The 21,144-nt window shown below is 34.1% G+C and overlaps 1 protein-coding gene across 1 annotated transcript; it reads right to left on the bottom strand.

The window, feature by feature from the left end:
* Window positions 1-15,824: 15,824 nt before the first annotated feature.
* Window positions 15,825-16,748, bottom strand: LOC119509193 (olfactory receptor 8K3-like). The gene has a single exon (XM_037803079.1). It carries the CDS (start codon window positions 16,746-16,748, stop codon window positions 15,825-15,827), a length of 924 nt encoding a protein of 307 aa, XP_037659007.1.
* Between the last annotated feature and the right edge of the window lie 4,396 nt (window positions 16,749-21,144).

Below are 21,144 nucleotides of genomic sequence, written 5' to 3'. Positions count from 1 at the left end.
AAACTCTTACATTCCATATTAATATGAAGAAATACTATTGACATTTTCTTTAAAGCAAGTCAATAGTATTTATAGTCAGGTATTCTATAACCTGACTGCTTCCATTATTGCCTTAGTATCCATATACTCCTAAGAGTACAATAAAAACCCTTCACAATTTTCCATTTTCCAATCTTTGTCACTGTAACCTATTATTTACACAACAGTTCTGTAACTGAGGACACATCATATCTCTCCTCAGATAAATCTCCTTTAAAGTTTACATTTTCCAATCAGAATTAATAGAAAATTTTACACCAGCCTGTAAACTACTACACAGTGAGGTCCTGTATTAAAATCTATCATCATCACCTATGTTTACCCATGGTGTCCTCAGCTCAAAACATCTTGGATTCTGTTTCTCCTCAATATAACAGTGATATTATCACTTATGAGCTCCTGAACCATCATGTCTCCCAATGAATATTCACATGGCCCAATCATTCAATTTCTCAAATATTTGCTTAAATGTTATTTTTTCAGAGGGCTCTCTTGGCTACCATAATTTAAAATTTATCTCCCATTCTGACTATTTGTTGTATTTCATTTTCATATACATCATTAGGTTTAATCATACTGTATAATCCATTTCTCATTTTGCCTATATTCAGCATCTTTCTAAGGGAATGTAGGACACATAAAGACTGGAATTTTGATTGTTTCATTTAACTATGTGTGAATGGATCTATTTTCATAATCTTTATCAGGAATTATTGCATTTTTTAACTATGGTAGGAACTTTAGCTTAAATGGTGAATGTACTATACAGAGTCCCTAGTTACATTAAGGCCGCTATTTAGTGGAAGAGAAAACAAAACAGACTCTATGTGGGAAAAGTAAGAAAGAAACCTAACCTGGACTTGAAACAAAATATAAATTCCCACCTGAAGCATGAGCGGAAGTTAGTCATCTCTTAGTGTTAGATTTTGATTTGAAAGCAAGGAAGTAATTTCTATATTTCTATATGCCTTACTGAGAGATTCTTTTTTTTTAAAATTAAATTCAGTTTTATTGAAATACATTCACACACCATACAATCATCCATGGTATACAATCCACTGTCCACAGTATGATAACATAGTTATGCGTTCATCACCACAATCTATCTCTGAACATTTTCCTTACATCGGAAAGAACCAGAACAAGAATAAAAAATAAAAGTGAAAAAAGAAAACCCAAATCATCACCCCCATCCCACCCCATTTGTCCTTTAGTTTTTATCCCCGGTTTTCTACTCATCCATACACTAAAGGGGGTGTGATCTACAAGGTCTTCACAATCACACTGTCACCCCTTGTAAACTACATTATTATATAATCATCTTCAGGAGTCCAGACTGCTGGGTTGGAGTTTGGTAATTTCAGGTATTTACTTCTAGCTATTCCAATACATTAAAACCTAAGATGTGTTATCTATATAGTGCATAAGAATGTCCACCAGAGTGACCTCTTGACTCCATTTGAAATCTCTCAGCCACTGAAACTATTTCGTCTCATTTTGCATCCCTCTTTTGGTCAAGAAGATACTCTCAGTCCCACGATGCCAGGTCCACATTCATCCCTGGGAGTCATATTCTGCATTGCCAGGGAGACTTACACCCCTGGGAGTCAGGTCCCACGTAGGGGGGAGGGCAGCGAGTTCACCTGTCGAGATGGCTCAGTTAGAGAGAGAGAGGGCCACATCTGAGCAACAAAGAGGTACTCAGGGGGAGACTCTTAGGCACAATTATATGCAAGTTTAGCCTTACTGAGAGATTCTTAACCATCCCTATGACAGCAAAGAGTACAAGGATAAAGCAATGTCAGACATAGTATACATTGCCTATAATGTAATTTATTGTTACCAAATCCCACAGTGAATTTTAGATAGAAAATGTGTACATATTTTCCATGTTTTCTTTAGGTTCTTTTTCACCTCTTCCTCCTCAAATTGTAGATCATACAATTTAGCATGGGTGTCACAAGGATATAAAATACAGAGGCCATTTTATCACTATCAAAGGAATGACCAGATTTGGGCTGCATAAATATAAAGACTAGAGTTCCACACAGGACAACCAACACTCTCTGGTGAGAGCCACATGTGGAGAAGGTCTTGTGCCTGCCCTCTGCAGTGTTCATCCTGAGGATGGCCATGAGAATCAGTGTGTAGGATGTGAGGACTATCAGAAGAGATTACACCAAATTAAAAGCTGAAAAGATCAGTACTATCAATTTAACTTCGTGTGTGTTTGAGCAGATCAAAGATATCAAGTGCAGAGTATCAGAGTAGAAATGCCAGATGTCATTACAGCCACATAATGATGATAAGAAAATTTTATGATGATTAGTATAGACACAAAAACACTGCAGAGATAAATTATCACACCAGCTGGTGACATATCTTTGTGACATGATGACTGTGTAGAGCAGATGGTTACAGATGACCACATGGCAGTAATAGGCCATTGCTGATAAAATGAAAATTTCACTAGTGATACACACAGTTAAGAATGTGAATTGGATAGCACAACAATTAAATGAGATTGCATGCTGATCTGCAAGAAAATTAAATAACAGCTGTTGAATAACCAAGAACAGTGCATGCCAGATGTCTGAGGAAATAGTACATGGGTGTTTGTAGCCTAGAGTTTATCATGGTGAGGATGATCAAGCCCAGGTTAACCACCACTGAGGTCATGTAAACAAGGAGGAAGAGCCCAAATAATGGGGTCTGCAGCTCGGGACAATCTGTGATTCCCACTAGAATAAATTCATTCAGAATTTTTAGATTGGTTTTTGTCCATCCAGACCACTCAACTAGAAACTTATGTTGGAAATGATTGTAAGAAGAATCAATAATTTTTGGTAAATGTGACTGAAAAACATGTATTTATATAATCTGCATAAGATAAATCCATAGCAACAATTGCTGAGTGTTCACTATTATTTTGTAAAATTGACATCAGTACTCAGAGCAATTATTTCAAAAAAAAAATCGAGTGGTATGCATCATCAGTAGGATTAATGTATTGTTATCTTCATGCAATAATTTTACTGTTACTTGAGGAAAATTCCTTAGAAGATGGTATTCTTTCTGTGCCAATGATTTTCCCCACATATTGTTAGTCACAAAATGATAACCATATCTTTGAAGAGATTTTAACATTAAAACTTCCCAAAGTTAATTATTATTTGGAAATCTAAAGAAAGTGTAAATTGATGTATTGATTGGATTCTGGAAAGACAGAAAGAAAAAGAGAAGGAAGGAAGGAGGGAGGGAGGGAGGGAAAAAAGCATAGGAGGAAGAAAGGGAAGAAAGAAAGAAAGAAAAAAGATAAGTGAATGGCAGTATTTCCAAAATACATCTCTTGTGGCAAATTGGTTCATTTTAATTGAGATAACAAATTAGACATTTATACTTTTGGCAGTAACTTTTGTGTTTATTTCTTCCTGGTATGAAAATTATATAAAGTTTTACTAAGCTAATGTTTTGATTTATGAGATGAATGCTAAAATATTAAGAGAGCAAAGTTTGATGATGTTTGCTAATTACTTTAAAATGTTTTAGCATTTTAATCTGTCAGACACACACAGTGGATTTTAATACCTGTTGAATTGATCTTAGTGGTAAATGGACTACAATTGCATTGTTCTTCCTATTTTCTTATGTGCTTAAAACTATTCACAATAAATTTTAAAAAACCTGTGGAAAAATGTAGAAAGTCCTATTTCATAAAGTAGCCACATGAAATCCATTATAAATCCAGATGAAATAGGTTAAAATAAGTAATGTCCTTAAAAGTGGTTGAGCAGCAACATAAGAAAACTGTGACAGATTACCTTATATTCTTTTCTTTTTTAAGGTAATTTTGTATGGGTACAAAGAATCTTTCTTTTGCATCTCCCAATTAGGAGTGGAAAAGGCTGAACATTGGGGGATAAAGTAGAACTACAGAGGAAATTGCAGCAGCCTTTGTAAAAACTTTTTTAATAAAAGAAAACATACAATGGATTTAACAATTAAGTGTAGAAATACAATATAATGAAAATAAACTGCCCCCAGTTCTACCTCTCAGCATCCCCATTCCCTTTTCCCAGATTGCATGTTCATGAAGCAAATGAGAATGGGAAAAGATCATATTAACTGTTTCTTGTTTTACTTTTCCTCATGGTTGCATCATTGTTGCTAAAGCATTTCTTCAATATTTATTTATTTATCAGTTTAGATATTACACTTTGAATATCTGCTATGTCAGATATGAATTTAGCAAACATATATCATCTCCTTCAATCAACCCTAAATAGTCATATAACTAATTTAATTTCCTTTAAATCTTCATTTATTCAACATTAGACACCAAGCCAGTCCTTTGATGATATTCTCATAGCTGGATACCACTTACATATTGCAACCACCAATATAGTCTGAGACAAGTGGATTGACAAAAGTTCTTAATTTTTGACTTATCTACAAAACCAAGGATTTATAGTGCAACAATATTTATTCTATTATGAATTAAGGTATATATGTAACTATTAAAAACATGATAATTGGCATTTTTACCTAAAATCCTAATGTGAATCTCCAATATTAAAGGTCACAGCATAATAAAAGAGCAATGATCAAAACCATAGATCCCTCTGGGGCTAGATAGATACCATGGAATTTATCAGGTAGTCTAGTATAGGGAAGTAGTGTTAACTAAAAGAAACAAAAGTACATGTCCCGTTTGCAATCTTTAAACTTCCAGTTCTTGTTTTGTTTTGATCTGTATGGTCCAGACAAAAGATATTTGTTTCACAGATATGGTCAATAACTTGCCTGTGAGATTATTTTCCAAAATCTATTTGTTCATAGATTCAAATACTATCTTTCTATCTTTATTTATATTCCATCAAATAAAGACATTACTCCTTGTAATACAGTTGAGTTGATGACTGAATCACAATGCAATTGACAATGTTGTGAAACATAGATATTATTAATTTATAAATTCCTTTCACAGATAGATTTCAATAAAAATGTCAGAGTAGGGATCTTTAAAACCACATTCATTGACTAATGAAATGATTAGACTGTCAAAAATTGTCATGAAGAATAAAGAATTTGGGAACTAAATAATCTAATAAAGATATCCAGTGTCTATGGAAATGTTTTAAAAAGACAGAAAGTTTTAAATAATGGTTAGAGAATGCTAGGGCATTTCAATGCCTACTCTGATGTTCCCCAGAAAAACCTGTTCTTAAAGCTAATTCATTCCCATGGATGTGAACCCATTGTAAGTAGGATATTTTGGTGAGTAGGATCTTAACTTGAGATGTGACCCACCTCATTCCAGGTGAGTCTTAATCCTCTTACTGGAGTCCTTTATAAGAGAACAAAAGACAGAGAGAAGACACAGAAAAGACAAGAGAGAGAGAAGCTGAGAGAGAAAAGCCAGAGCTTAGAGAAGGATACACAGAAGCTAAGAGAGACAGAAGCTTCAAGAGAGAAACACACAGAGGTTAGGAGAGGAAGCCATTGAAGCCAGAAGCTGGAAGCAATGAAACCTGAGGAGAAGGGACAGACCATCAGGTGTCCCATGTGCCTAACCATGTGACAGAGGTGCCCCACATTGCCAGCAGCCTTTCTTCAGGAAGAAGGTATCTCCCTGTTTATGCCTTGATTTGGAAATTTTCACAGCTTCTGAATTATAGACATATAGATCAATAAATCTCCTTTTTAAAAGCCAACTCATTTCTGGTATTGCATTTAGTCAGTTTTAATGAACTAAAACACCTTCCACCCCCCATTCACCAGCTCCAACCCACCCTAAGTGATGTTGTTCTACATTCTGGGGCTTCTTGATGGTTCCAGGGGAATCATACATCCTATATCTATAACAACTGTGGTAGTTTGTTTTGATCTGTCTGGTAAATCCCTGAGGAATTGGTTCAGAGGCTTACATTTGTTTCACCCATCTCAGAGCTTTCTAAGGGCTATCAAGTCCACCTAACATTTATCAAAATACTTAAAGGCAAATATACTAGCTGAAGTGCCTGGGGAAAGAGATAACAGACAGGGCAAGCAGCAGAGGAAATCCTGGGGATGGAGATACTTGGGGTATCAGTGATTTGAAAAATTTTGCATACATTAAGGAACCTAGAAAGCATATGTATGCACAGAACCGAGTGTATGCATAGAAAATACCTGAGAAGATCCTAAGCTTTCATCTCTGACTACACTTTAGATTCCATAAAAGCAATAAGTGAAGGCTGGGGCAGAGTTGTAGATGACCTGGCTAAATGTTGAAAGAGTGCCTAAACCCATAGTCAATCTGCAAATATCAGTAATTTTCTTTTGTATTCATTTAAGGAAATCTCTATCAAATCATTAGTTGACCACTTAAACTAATAGGAATGAAGTTGAAGAAACAAACGTTTAAAATAAGTTAGTCTTTGAGAAGTAGTTTTAAAAAGTCACTGAACAAACAACTAAAACACACAGCCATAAGGAGAAAGAATTTGATTTCAAGAGTTATCACATATAATATTCAAATACACACATACCAGTTTTCAAGAAAAATTTATGAGACTTGAAAATAAACAAGAAAAAATGACCCATTCACATTAAAAAAAAAAATAAAGAGAAAGTATTCTTGAGAAAGCACAAATACTGGAATTACTAGACAAAGACTAATAGCAATCATCTTATATATGTTCAAAGGATTAAAGGAAACCATGGAAAATGCACTAAGGAAACCAGGAGAAATATGTCTTACCAAATAGAATATCATTAAAGAAACAGACATTATAAAAAAGAACTGAATGGAAAACTTAGAAATAAAAACTACTATGAATGAAACAAAACATTCACTAGTCCAGTTCAACAGCATATTTGATAGGGAAAAGAAAGAATCACTGAACTTGAAGATAGGTCATAGGAAACTATCCACTCTGAGGATCAGAAAGAAAAGGAAGAAAAATAAACAGAGCCTAAGAGAATTGTGGGACATCATCAAACTTACCAACATAAGCTTAATGAATGTCCAAGGAGAGGAAGGGGAGATAGGGATAGAATGAATATTTGAAGAGATACTGGTTGAAAATGAGTATGATGAAAGACATGAAGCTGTACATCTAAGATCAATGAACTCCAAGTAGGTAAAAATCAAAAAGATTATAAATGATATACTATGTACTCTAAATGTAACTACATAGATAGATAAAAAAGCCAATATTAGTTTATTTTTGGTATGTAGCTCTTGTGTGTATATATGTATTTCTAAGGGCTATCAAGTCCACCTGACTAACATTTATCAAAATACTTAAAGGCAAATACACTACACACACACACACACACACACACACACACACAAGATTTACAAGGCAAACACACAAGATGGTCATTTTAAATCTACATTAATGGGCCCATGCTGTATAAAGGCATAATTGTGAAATAAGGGGAAGCAAATCTGTATAAAATCAGATATTAATATACTATTTATGCTAAGTTGGTATTAATTCAAATGTGATTATTTAAATTTATAAATTTAAAAATAGTATTTTCACTCTCCAGGGTAAAAAAAAAAAAATTACTAAAACATATCCAGAAAAGCAATTAGAAAGAAATTAAAATGATACTAGAAAAATCAATTAAATACAAATAAATGAGTAATGGAAGAAGTGAGGAAAAAAGTTATTCATCAATCCATGAATAAGATATAAGTATTATAAGCATATACACACTTAATAACAGAAATCAAAGTACATGAGGCAAAACTTGATAGATTTAAAGGGAGAAATGGTTCTACAATAATGGTTGGAGACCCAAAACACATTTTTGGGGCTCACATTTCAATACATAACAAACATAGCTTCTCACTATCATGTCACTATAAAACCAGGACATAAGAGGAAATAAGAGAAGCCAAATCATTCCCCAGAGCCAGTCCCCTAACCCCAATACAACGTTCAGCACTAAAATAAATGACCATATATAAATATGTATAATATTTCTACTATGAGAGATCAAGAAAAAATGCATTTCAATACAGTTATTTAAAAATCAAAGAAATTTACAGAAAGAGCACCTGGAACCACTAAATAAATTGGTATTGGATGATACTACTATTTTAAGCCAAGTACATATTCCTGCTCCATAATTTTGCAAGGGCAGTTCTTTGCTTAAATCTGCAGTTGTACAGGTTTTTATCTTAGTTCTGATCTCCTTTAGATGCATGTTATTCATTCAAATGATAATTTTGTGACATTTCAAAGACTCCTCTAAGCTTTGGAGGTAACATCCAGGGGCAATTCTAGTACTCATTAGATATTATGGTGTGGTTGAGTCACATTATATTGAAACAGACACTTTAATATTTTCATTTGTCTTCATCCAACTAAAAGTTGTGCATCACAAAAGGTATTGATCATTTGAATTATAATTAGTAAATCTGGAAAATATGTGAAATACACAGGGCATATTCAAAACCAAGTAAATGCAAGGATAATAGAAAGTATTTATAATATGTGTCTTTTAATTTAAAGGCAAATGGAAAGCACTGTGGAAATCTTGAGGTTAATTCTGCCTACAAATCTGATTAACTACAAATGACAATATCACACTTGACATCTTGTTTCTGGGTCCAAATGAAAGAAAATCATCATGAAAATCTCAGGAATGTGGGTGTGGAATTTCCCCTCCTCAGAAGTTGCATGTTTGTACTGTCCAAAAAGTATCAATTAACTAGTGAAGGCTTGGATGTAAATATTAATCTTTTCTCAAAAACCACAATAAAAGTTGTTGAAATACCACAAGAGCCCAGAAACTCCAGTTGTGAAAGCAGTTTTTAAGGCATGTGGCTAAGTCACTTAGATCAATTATTAGAGACTACAGAGTTAAATGAAAGACTGATGGGGGCTAGAAATGGTCACTGGAAATCTGAGGGATAATCCCTGTTTTAGATTCCTAGGCTTCTCAAGTACCTTGAAATGGTTGGGTTAAACATAGGAATTTATTAGCTCATGGTTTGAGGCTGGGAAAAAGTCCAAATCATGGCATCATTAAGTCAATACTTTCTTCCCAAAGACCAGTGTTCTGGTGCTGGCCATCCTTGGCTCCTCTGACATGGTAAGGCACATGGTGGCACCTCCTGTTCTCTGTCTTCATTTAGTGGTTCAGCTTCTTGTTTCCTGTGGCTTTCCTGCTCTCTCTGTCTGAATTTCATTACACTTACAAAGGACTCCAGTTACAGAATTTATACCCATCCTGATTGAGGGGAGCTATAGCTTTCCAGCTGAAGTTACCTCATTAAAATGGTTCACAGCCACAGGAATGGATTTGATGTAAGAGCATGTTTTTCTGGGGTACATACTGCTTCAGAACACCACAGTCCCATAACTGGAGGGGGGGGACTTACCTTTAATGAGAAATACATCTGTGCTATCTGTGTGCTCCTAACACAACCCAATAAAAATTTATGGGTTTCTTTCCTCATTTGAGACTCTCCCTCCAGAGAAGGCATGCATTTTATTAATTTTGTCCAAATCATCTGAAATCTTCAAAGCAAATCAATGGAATGGGATTCTACTCATTACAAATGACATCTTTATATTTCATAAAAGGACTTTATTTTTTATAATTTTCCACAATTCCCTTGATTGTCTCCTCTGCTGCCAACTAGAGATTTGGAATCAAAATATTGCACCTGTAAGACAGCTGTTGTAATCAGTCTTGTAACCCCTAATAATGTCCTTTTATTAAAGTGGTATATTCATGGCTTTATGGCTGACGAAACACTGGAGAAGTGTTTAAACACTGCCTTGTACATTGTTTTAAAAACTATGAGGAAAAGATAATGTATTTTGTGTAGCCATTTTCCCCTTATCTGTTGTATTTTTAATTTATTGAAATATAATATACATATAAATAAATGCACATAGCATAAATAAGTGTTTTCAAATTTGGTACATCTCTGTAACCAGAATTGAAACAATAGTAGTTACAACAGTAAACATTATCAAGACCCCAGAGGAATCCCATATTCTTCCTTTGACTGTGATGCCCAACTCCCAAAAAAATGTGTTTCCACCATTCTGACTTCTATCAGCATATGTTGGTTTCTTATTTTGTCCTCTTTACAGAGTAAGTATAATTTATGTATTGTATTTTTTGCTACTGCTCTTTCACTTAACTCTGATTTTTGTATACAATTTCATTTATGAGTGTACCACAGATTAATTATCATTCTATTGCTCAATATGAGGATTGTTTTTGCTTTGTGTTTTTATGACTAGTACTGCTATTTATATTCTATAAATATATATTATATTCTGATGAACATAAAAATGTATCCATATACTTCCTTGGCCTGGATTTGCTGAGTCATAGGCCTGGATTTTCTGGGTCATAGCGCATACGTATTCTGCATTAGTAAACACTGCGAAACAATTTTCCAAAGTTATTATACCAATGTACACTCACATAAGCAGTGCATGGTAGTAACGGGTGTTCACTATCCTTGTCATCATTTAATATTTTCCATCACTTTTTTAGTCTTTCTCAATGATGTGTATGGGTATCACTGTAGTTTTCATTTGTATTACGCTGATGCCAAAAGAAATTGAGGGCCTTTCATATACCTAACAGCCACTGAGATATTTCCTTTTGGAAAGTGCTCTTTTTCCCACCTTTACATTGTGTTCCATGTTTATTATTTATTGACTTGTAAGAATTCTGTTTTATATATGGATAGGAGTCTTTTGTTAAATCTAAACACCTAATTATGTGTGTTGCATAGAAGTACTATTTATTTTGGTGACTAGAACTTCTTAAAACAGTCCAATTAATCTTTTATATTATTATATGAATAGTAGTTTGTGTGTTCTGTTTTAAAAACTATAAATGTTCTAATAGCACAATTATATTTACCTGTAGTTTTCTCTAAAATATTTATCATTTGAGTTTCACATTTAGATCTTTAATACACTTGGAAATAATTGTGTATATGTTGTGAGGAAATGACCTGATTCTTCTTTTTTTTCAAAATAGATTTAAAAATTACCTAACACTATTGAAATGTTCTTTTATTGTTTGGGAAACAGTGATGCCTTTATTATAAATCAGGTGACTGTGTAAGTGTGGCTCTCTTTTTTGGACACTCTTCTGTTTTACAGGTCAGTCAGTGTATCCTTTTGAAAATGTCATGGATATATTAATTACTATAGTTTTATTAATCATATCTGATAGTGTGGCTCCCACATATTTGATATATATTTTTTTCTTTATGGCATGAGATAATGATCAAATTTCATTTTTCTCCCATAATTTTGATGTATTTTTTTCTTTATGGCATAAAGTAATGACCCATTTTCATTTTTTTCTCCAAATGTATACCCAGTTTTCACAGCATCATTTGCTAAAGAGGTTATTCTTTCCCCATTGAGTGGGCTTGGCCCCATTGTTGAAAACACTTAAAATAGATGTGTATGTCTATTTCTGGACTCTCAATTTTATTCCTTTGAACTGAATGTCTATCATTATATCTGTCACATACTGTTTTGATTTCTATAGCTTTGTAGTGAGTTTTGAAATCAGGAAGTATGAGTCTTCCAACATTGTTCTTCTGTTTCAAGATTGTTTGGGTATTCATGGCAAACAGCATTTCCATATATATTAGAAGATTGACTTTTCCATTTATGCTGAAAAGATGCTGTAATTTTAAGAGGGACCTGCATTAAGTTATGGGATCAATTTGAATAGTATTGCCATCCATCTTAGTGTGCCAGGTTGCTATGTCAAATGTCACACAATGGGGTTGACTTAAATAATTGGAATTAATGGCCCCACGGTTTTAGAAATGAGGTTTGCTTCCTCTCAGGGTCGGTGGCATACTGGTGCTTGTTTACTGACAATCTTTGGGGATTCTTGGCTTTCCCATTGCATGACTTTGCCTTTCCCTTTCTCTTCTGAGTTCCTGCTGACTTCCTGCTTCAGGCTCTTCACTATAATTTTCCCTTTATAAAGCCTCCAGTAATCCAGATTAAGATGCACCCTCTTTCAATTAGGCCACAACTTAATTAAAAATGAAATCTTCAAGAGTTCCTATTTACAATGGTTTCACACCCACAGAAATGTGGATTACGTTTAAGAACATATATAGATCTATATTGAGGTACATAATTCAACCCACCACATCTTCTTAACAATATTAAGTGTTTCAATCTATGAATATGGATGTTTTTCCATTTATTTAGACCTTCTTTATTTTTTTAAGCTACATTTTGTAGTTCTAAGTGTGCATGCCATTCACATTCTTGATAAAGTTACTCCTAGCTTGTTCTTTTATATAATATTATAAATGGAATTTTATTCTTGATTTTTTTTCAGATTGTTAATTGTTTATATATAGAAACACTACTGATTTTTTATTGTTGTTCTTGTACCCAAATCTTCTCTGAATTCATTTAACAGCTCTGGAATCTTTGTTGTGGAGTTTTGGGGGATTCTCTATATAGAGTAATATGTCATGTGCAAATAGAGATAGTTTTACTTCTTCCTTTCTAGTTTGGATGTCTTTTAGTTCTCTTTCTTGTCTAATTGCTCTGGCTAAAACTTCAAGTATAGTGCCATATAGCAGTGTTGAAAGTGGTCATCCTTATCTGGTTTCTGACTTGAGAGGAACGATTCCAATCATTCACCATTGAGTATGATTAGTTGTGAATTTTCATATATTCTCTTTAACATGTTTAGGAAGTTCCCTCTTATTCCTAGTTTTGAGTGAACTGTTTTCATTAAGGGGTGCTGAGTTTTGTCAAATTCCTGTGTCAATTGAGAAAACCAGGTGTGTGTGTGTGTGTGTGTGTGTGTGTGTGTGTGTGTGTGTGTTTCTTTTGTTGTCTTAATATGGTGCATTATACTGATAGATTTTCTTGTATTGAACCACCCTTGCATTCTGGAATAATTCTCACTTCATAATATATATTATATACTGTATGTTGATGATTTATGTATTTATAAGGAATATTGTGATTTCATTACCTAGCTTTGATACCAGTGTAATTCTAGACCAATATAATGAGCTAGTAAGTGCTCTTCCTTTCAGTTTTGGTTGCTGCTGTTGAAGAGTTTGACAGGACTGGTGTTAATTCTTCTGTGAATGTTTGGTAGGATTCATCAGTGAAGCACATAGATATTGGCACTCTTTTTTTGGGAGGTTTTTGAATTATTGATTCTATCCCTTGATATTGATGTGTTGAGAGCTTCTACTACTTTTTGAGTCAGAGTAGGTAGATTGTGCATTTCTAGGAATTTGAGCATTTCATCTAGATTACCTAATTTGTTGGCATACAACAAATATATACAGTATTCTAGTATAATCATTTTTAAAATTATTTCTGTAAGGTCAGTAGTAATCTCTACATTTTTATTTCTTTTATTGTACTTTTCAGCTCCAGAATTTCTGTTTTGTTCCTTCTTATAATTTATACCTCTATTGAAATTCTGATTTTAATCATATATATTATTTTCTTAATTCCTATTGTTCTTTGCCCATGTTTTCTCTAGTTGTTTGAGCATATTGAAGAACCTCTTTTTAAAGTCTGTCTAGAAGGTAAAATGTCTGAGATTCATCAGGGATGTTTTCTGTCACTTTATTTCTTCCTTTGAGATGGACAAACTTTTCTTGTGTCTTTGAATGTTTTGTGTTTTATTTGAAAGTTGAACATTTGAATATTAATGTGTTAGCTCTGGAATTCAGATTTTCTCTCTTCTAAAAGTTTGTCTTATTTTTTAATTATTAAAGGGGGTATTACTATATTCGTTTAGTGATTTTTCTAACCTATTTGCACAAAGGCTGTATTACTTAATGTATGTAATCACTTAAGTTTATTTCTTTCAGTTGTATTCAGTGAGTGTTACGAAAGTGGTCCCTTGAATTTCAGGAACTGAATGAACAACAGCAACAAAATACACCTCCCTCAGTTTTTACAGATCAGCTGTGTGCTGAGTATTTCCTTTCAAGCCTATTCAGCCTTCCCCTTGAGGCTAATAGCAGTGGGGAAGAGTTTAACATTTCACTATTACATTAGATGTTTAATGTAAGAATTTTATAGATATCATTTATTAGATTGATGTTTGTTTCTATTCTGTTCTGCTAGAAAGTTTATATAAATTGATGAGTTTTATAATATGCCCCTTTTAGTTTTTCTTTTAAATTATAATGATTTTAATTATATAGATTGATTTTCATATATGAAATCAACCTTGAATTATTGTATGTATGCAGTACTCATTTAGCTGTATCACATATTGTTTTAAATGTATAACTTTTAAAACTGCCTGAATCTTATGAGTCCAGCTCAATATGTCTTAGTATAATATATGCCAGTGTAAGTTTTTTTTTTTATAGGGGGTGTGGTTTTCTGCACTTACTATTATGCCCGTGAGATCCATCCCTCTTCTCCTTCTCCTTCCTTCTCCTTCTCTTTCTTCAACTGTGGTATAAAATCCATTTAAGAATGCCTTAGTTTGCCAGGGCTATAGTGAAAAAGTACCATAGTTTTGTTTGTGCAAATGAAATACATTTATTGTCTAGCAATTTTAGAGGCTAGAAGTCTGAATGAAGTTCTTGATAGGACCATGTTTCCTCTGAAATGTACAGATTTCTGGCAGTGTGTGGCATTCCATGAGGTTCCTTGATTTGTGGTATAGTTCTATCTCTGCCTACATCATATAGCCATCCCTGTTCCTCTCTTATTGTGTCCAAATTTCCTCCACTTATATAGAAACCAGTCATATTAGATAAGAATTCATGTAATCTAGTAGGCCTCATTTAAACTAATCACATGTTCAAAAACCCTGTTTCCAAATAAGGTCACATTCACTGTATCAGGGGTAGCACTTGAACTTACCTTTTTGGAGGACATAATTCAATCCATAACATGCTACCATCTGGAGCAAAAAGCCATGTCTTTCCCATGGCAAAATTTGTTCATCCCATCTAAATATCCCAAAAGACTTGAGCCATTTCAGTAACAGCTGTATGTAAAAAATCTCATCTAAATCCACTTTGGATATGGTCTATCTTGATTTGAAATTTAACCCCATAGGCAGAACTGTGAAACCAAAAAACAGCTTATCTGCTTCCAAAATAAAATGCCATGACAGAGCATAGTATAGGCATTCCCATACCAGTGAGAGAAATTGGAAGGACAAAAAGGCTGTGGGTGGTCACAGGGTTTCAACCAAATCCAAAACAAAGCAGAACAACTACCATTGGATTTCAAGTCTTGCAGGTAATCTGGGTTTTGATGATTTGACCTCCTGAGCTGCTGGAGTAACATCCCAACTATCTCTGACTATCAGGATGACAGCCCCATTCTCTCCAAATACCTGGGTGGTGGCCATGTCCTCTCTGAACACTGGAGAGAATATGCCACCCTCTCAGTATGCAAAGGCAGGCCTGCCTGCACTCTTGGACCTAGGAGATCCCTCTAGGCCAGTATCTGTATCTATGATTCTGTTCTTTGACTAATTCTTCCTTTATTTAATCCTATTTCTGTCCCTTTCAATCCAGTTTGACAATGTTTCTGCTGATACAAAATTCTCAAGAACATTCTTGGTCTCTGCAATCCATGGGAGTCTAAACCATTGGACAGGAGAATCCTTTATAGATCTTTCCTGAATTAACACAGCTTTATAGCTGACTTTTTCTGTTTTCTCACATATTAGTGCATTCTAAAACTTATCACAGATAGAAAACCATTGTAATGACCTAATTTATTGTATATATACATTCTCCATTGAACTTAGATAAGAAGTTTTCACAGGTATTTCCAGATCCTGTGTAGGGCAGCTTTTACCTCTTTGTTTCTCAAGCTATAGATCATGGGATTCAGCATGGGTATTACCATGGTATAAAATACAGAGGCCATTTTATCAGTATCAGAGGAGTGACTGGACTTGGGCTGCACATACATAAAAAATAAAGTCCCATATAACACAACTACCACTGTCAGGTGAGATCCACATGTGGAAAAGGCCTTTTGCCTGCCCTCTGCAGAGTTCATCCTGAGGATGGCCATGAGGATCAGCGTGTAAGACAAGAGGATGCTAAGAAGAGAAGACACCAGATTAAAAGCTGAAAAGATCAGTATTATCCACTCAATGTCACTGGTGCTTGAGCACAGCAAAGATAACAGGGGAAGACTGCCACAGTAGAAATGACTAATGTTATAGCTACAGAAGGGTGAAATAAAAATCTTTATGGTGGTTAGCAGAGACAGAGAGGCACTGTAGAGGTAGGGGATTGCCACCAGCACCCAGCATACTTTTTGGGACATCACAACAGTGTAGAGCAGAGGGTTACAGATGGCCACACAGCGGTCATAGGCCATTGCTGAAAGAATAAAAAGTTCACTAATGAAGAACATGATGAAGAAAGCTAATTGTGTAGCACAACAAATATAGGAGATTGTATTTTGTTTCACTATCAAATTTACCAACATTTTGGGTCCCACATCTGTCGAGTAACCGAGATCAATAAAAGCCAAGTGTCTGAGGAAAAAGTACATGGGTGTTTGTAGCCTGGAGTCCATCTTGGTGAGGATGATCATGCCCAAGTTGCCCACCACTGAGATCAAGTAGATGATGAGGAACAGCCCCAAGAATGGAGCCTGCAGCTCAGGGTGGTCTGTGATCCCAGTCAGAGTGAATTCATTCTGCACAGTTCGATTTTGCCTGTCCATCTAGGTCATTAGGGAAACTTACTGTGGGAAGAACCATCAGAAGAGTCATTGGATTTCAGGAGGTGTCACCTGGTAAAATTTTAGTATACAAAGCCATTATGTGTCAGATAAAGCCATTAAAATTTTTGATGATGTAGTTTAAAGTAAGACCTCCATCTATTATCAAAAATAGCACCTCATTTAGAAGCTACCATAGTGGAAGATATATAGTCACAATTTCATTTCATGTCAAATGTTGGTCTCCATCCACAGATCCATACTCCTTCATGATTCTGTCAGCAATAGCACATTTGGTAATTCTGGCCTATTGTGGAAATCCTGATATTGTTTTGAATTTTTTACATTTTAAAAATGCATATTATTTGTTAAAACATACCACATATTTAGAAGAAATTACAATAAAAAATATTTGCCCTTTGATCCTTTTCCCAACACTTCAGTCTGCATATCCATAGAAAAACATTTACTAATTCATTTAGCAGACTGATTTACTTCCTTTCTTCTTAACTTCACATTTAAGAAGCATTCTCATTCCATTATGCATTTGATATTATAAACTGTATTATCTTTCCATTATCTTTATGAGTTTTAAACAATGTGCATTGCTTTTCTATAATGGTAGGTAAGAATTTAGTTCATTTTCAGGATACACCAATGTGCTGATTCTAGTGCACTTAATTCACTTTAAAATTATATTTCCAAACTTCAGGACTTGTGTGCAACATTCCTGATGTTAACTGTATGAATACCAAATAAGTCTTGCATCTATATTTTGTGCACCTTGAGAAAAACCATTATTAGGCATTCCCTCATTAGCTTTGACTAAGCAATAATATCTCTGAAAAGAAGGGTTTACTTTTCTAGTTATAATTTTATAATATAAGACATATGAAATTCTTAAAATGCACTTCTTAATACATTCTTAATATATCATCTAAGATTATCAAGTACACCACTAAAGTATGCTTAACCAATGAATGAATCAAACCTCTAAAACAGGGAGTCTGTTTTAGACTGTAGGAAGTATCGTAGTTAAAGAAAGTAATAAGCAATAAGGGGAAGGAGATATTGTATGCCTATTGCAAAGTACACAAATTTTACTTGTTAAAAGTACACAGGCAAGACATTGAAAGGAATGCAATATTTTGCTACATTTTAATTTTGAATGCTATTCTTATTTCTTTGTTTAATCTTCCTCAAGTGTACACCAAACATTTTTAATTAACAGATTTTTAATTTGAGGATTACATTTTCTCTACTTTTACTTTACCAACTCTTTTCCCTTTATTTTGGTTCTAAGGCAAGTGTTTCTGAACTTTCAAGGAAGGGATCATCTGTCTTTTCACAAGCTCTTCTGGATTACATGAAACAAAGACTACTCTGCAACTCAACCAAGAAGATCAGCAAAACCTTGTTTTTATGAAAAGGTATAAACAATATTTATGGCCCACTATTTCATATATATAGATGCAAATATCCTGAGAAAAGATCAATATATCTTAAATATCAACTTAATAGGTCACCTTTGATTTACATTCTGTCTCTATGAATTTCCTATTCTAGATATTTTATATGGTCTGAACTGAGATTACTAGGCTGGTCAGATTAAATCCATCATGCTCCTACTTAAAGGACAGAGGGAACAAAAAAGGGGAGAAAAGTAAGAAAGGAAGGAAGATCCTTGAATGACTCTAAAAATACATCAGGACTGGGAGTCTTTGGATGAGTTTGCATCAACTGAGCTTTGCTTTATAATGTTATTTTAAAATTATAAATCAGAAAGTACAAACACCCATACTCCTCTCATCCAACACAGTTAATAAAGCCATGAGCCTTTCTAAATGTTCCATCCTAATTGGGATAAGTACAGTGAGTTATCTCAATAATGGAACACTAAGTCCACCATACAGGGATTTCAGTGAATGATATATTTGTGGATGAATGTCAAATCATTATTATGCAGCTTGGGATGATCTTTGAAGATAATTTTTAGCTGTCCTTCTTCAATATAATTATATCCCATTATTTCAGATTCACAAATACATGGACAAAATCTTATGGGCTGAGAGATACAGTTTACATTGTATCTGTGTCATATAACAAGGGCTTGTAGAGAGAGATAGGATGATTTCATTCTTTTCCCGTTCTCAAACATAGTTTCCCACTTTCTTTTTGATATGGTAAATATATACATGGTTTACCGATCAGGATGACACTTCCTTCAATGCATTTAGGTATTTTATGTAAAGGGCAGGAGAATACCCAAGCCTAGAGCTATGGGATGTTTAAGGCATGGCAAGTTAACCAATGTTTAAAGCAGAATACACACAACTGACATAAGTCATCTAAGGACTGATCCTCCCTGACCCTTTAATTGTGCTAATTTTAAACTCTTTTTGGCCCTGATTAGAAATATATTCAGAGATGCTTCCAAGCCTTGAACCTCACTATTCATATGGAAACAACTGCAAATTTAATGCAAAAAAAGTACAGCCCAAGGCATTCTATTATTGTGCTCTGATGAATATATTGTCTTAAGTCAAAATGTTTAATATTTTATTTTGACTTTGACATTAATTTACCATTTCAAATATCATTGCTGCAAAAATATCAGTCTCCCCACTCTCTATTACTTTGGACCATCTCTGATGTGCCCTGAAGTTTTGTCCAAGCTGTAACTTCTCTGATCTACCTTGAGACAAACCCAAGATTACATGTCAAAGTATTTCAAGAGATTGAGACTCCCTTGTTTACCAAGTAACTTGCTGTTTGTTGCACACTCTGTGAGCTTTCATTATTTCCATGCTTCACATTCCCCAAATCCTCATTTTTTTCTTCTTGATATCACCTACAAATTGATTATCGTATACCCAAGTCCTTGTTAAGGGATCTTCTCAATGGGGAATTTCAAGTCTGGCAATCCCTGTCTCTTGTATGGAATTGGTAAAATGAGACACAGATATCCATGACACAAATGAAACTATGTAATCAATAGGAGACAATGATAATGCCAACATCACATTGCTGAATAACCGGCAGCTCTTATTGAAAACTATTAGTAACTGAAACAAACCCTTACTCAGCATAAATAACCAGAGCTGACCATCACCATCTTTAATCAGACCACATTCTAGGTAAAGCTTTCAAACAGTGTTTGCACTTTTCCCCTTCAGAATTTTCCTGTTTAGGTTTCCAGTATCAATAGGGAAATCATAAAAATAGACACATATTTCTTGTTTTTTTCAAGGGTAATAATGGTCTTAAAATACCAAGTTACTCCAGAAAACATTGTTAGGAATTGAGATTATTAACATTTATGTTATACTGTGCTGAGTCTGGCAGTGGTACTTGTCATTTCCATAATTTAAATGGAAAGCAGGAGTCAAGAATTGTCACTGCGGCTAATCTGATAATCATGGAGATTAGAGTCAACTCACCTCAAAGAAGGACTGTATTATTGCTCCCCTATATGGTTGCTGACCTCACTGAAGTAAGAGGAATTTATGAGTGTCACACACACCCCCCCCCTCTTTGAGATACAACCTTAACAGCTAAATGCAATTTGTTATTATTCCCAAAGCATCTGAGATGAGTAAAAGATGCCACTGGGTCTTTGATAATTATCCAGAGTAACTTTGATTTCCCTATTGGATAACCTTATTTTATATACAATTTTCCTGATTTGTGTTATTTTGTGCCACCCCCTCTCAAACACCTTGAATTAAGTGTTGCATTTGTTGGCTATACACTTTAAACTCACATAAATTATTTTAATATTCAGTATTTTTCACAGTTGTTTCAGCTAAGTTTTATGTCTAAGGATGAATGTAGATTTCTTTAATATACCCCATAGTGTGTTTAGATGATTCAGAAAGAATAGGAATTATGAATTTGTGTTACTCTTATTTTCTTTCTTTCTTTTGATTTCACAGTTAAATTGAGTTAATCCTACCTTAATTTCTTATCCCATAATCTTCATCTAACCTCATTCTCCATTCTACCTCAATTTTCTTTCATATATAGGTCTACTTTTAAGAAGGTTGATACATGTCCTTACAAGAGCACACATCTTCATAAAGTAAAATAATGCATGTTTTATTGAACATGTATACATGACATATCTATGTTTATGGTTCTCAGTCAGATATGTTTTTGAGATCTATTAATTTTCCTACAAATACACCAATTCTTTGCTGTTTTCTATATCCTTCTAATATTACAGTAGTATCATTCTATTGTTATTATCTGTAGCTACCCACATTTAATAAATGTATTTTTTCTTTAGTAATGAACACTCAGTTAGTTCCTGACTACTGAGTTCTACCTGTATCACCACAATTAATAACTTTATGTGCATCCTTCTGCTGATCCATGGTTGAATAACTCTGAAATATAT

The sequence above is a fragment of the Choloepus didactylus genome, chromosome 14 (genome assembly GCF_015220235.1).
Source record: "Choloepus didactylus isolate mChoDid1 chromosome 14, mChoDid1.pri, whole genome shotgun sequence".
NCBI lineage: Eukaryota > Metazoa > Chordata > Mammalia > Pilosa > Megalonychidae > Choloepus > Choloepus didactylus.
The sequence above is the reverse complement of the archived record's forward strand: the minus strand, read 5'-3'. Positions and strand labels throughout refer to the sequence as shown.

Bases quoted from the DNA above. Each gene is read 5' to 3' on its own strand.
- LOC119509193 (XM_037803079.1), bottom strand. From the start codon at position 16,748: ATGGACAGGCAAAATCGAACTGTGCAGAATGAATTCACTCTGACTGGG.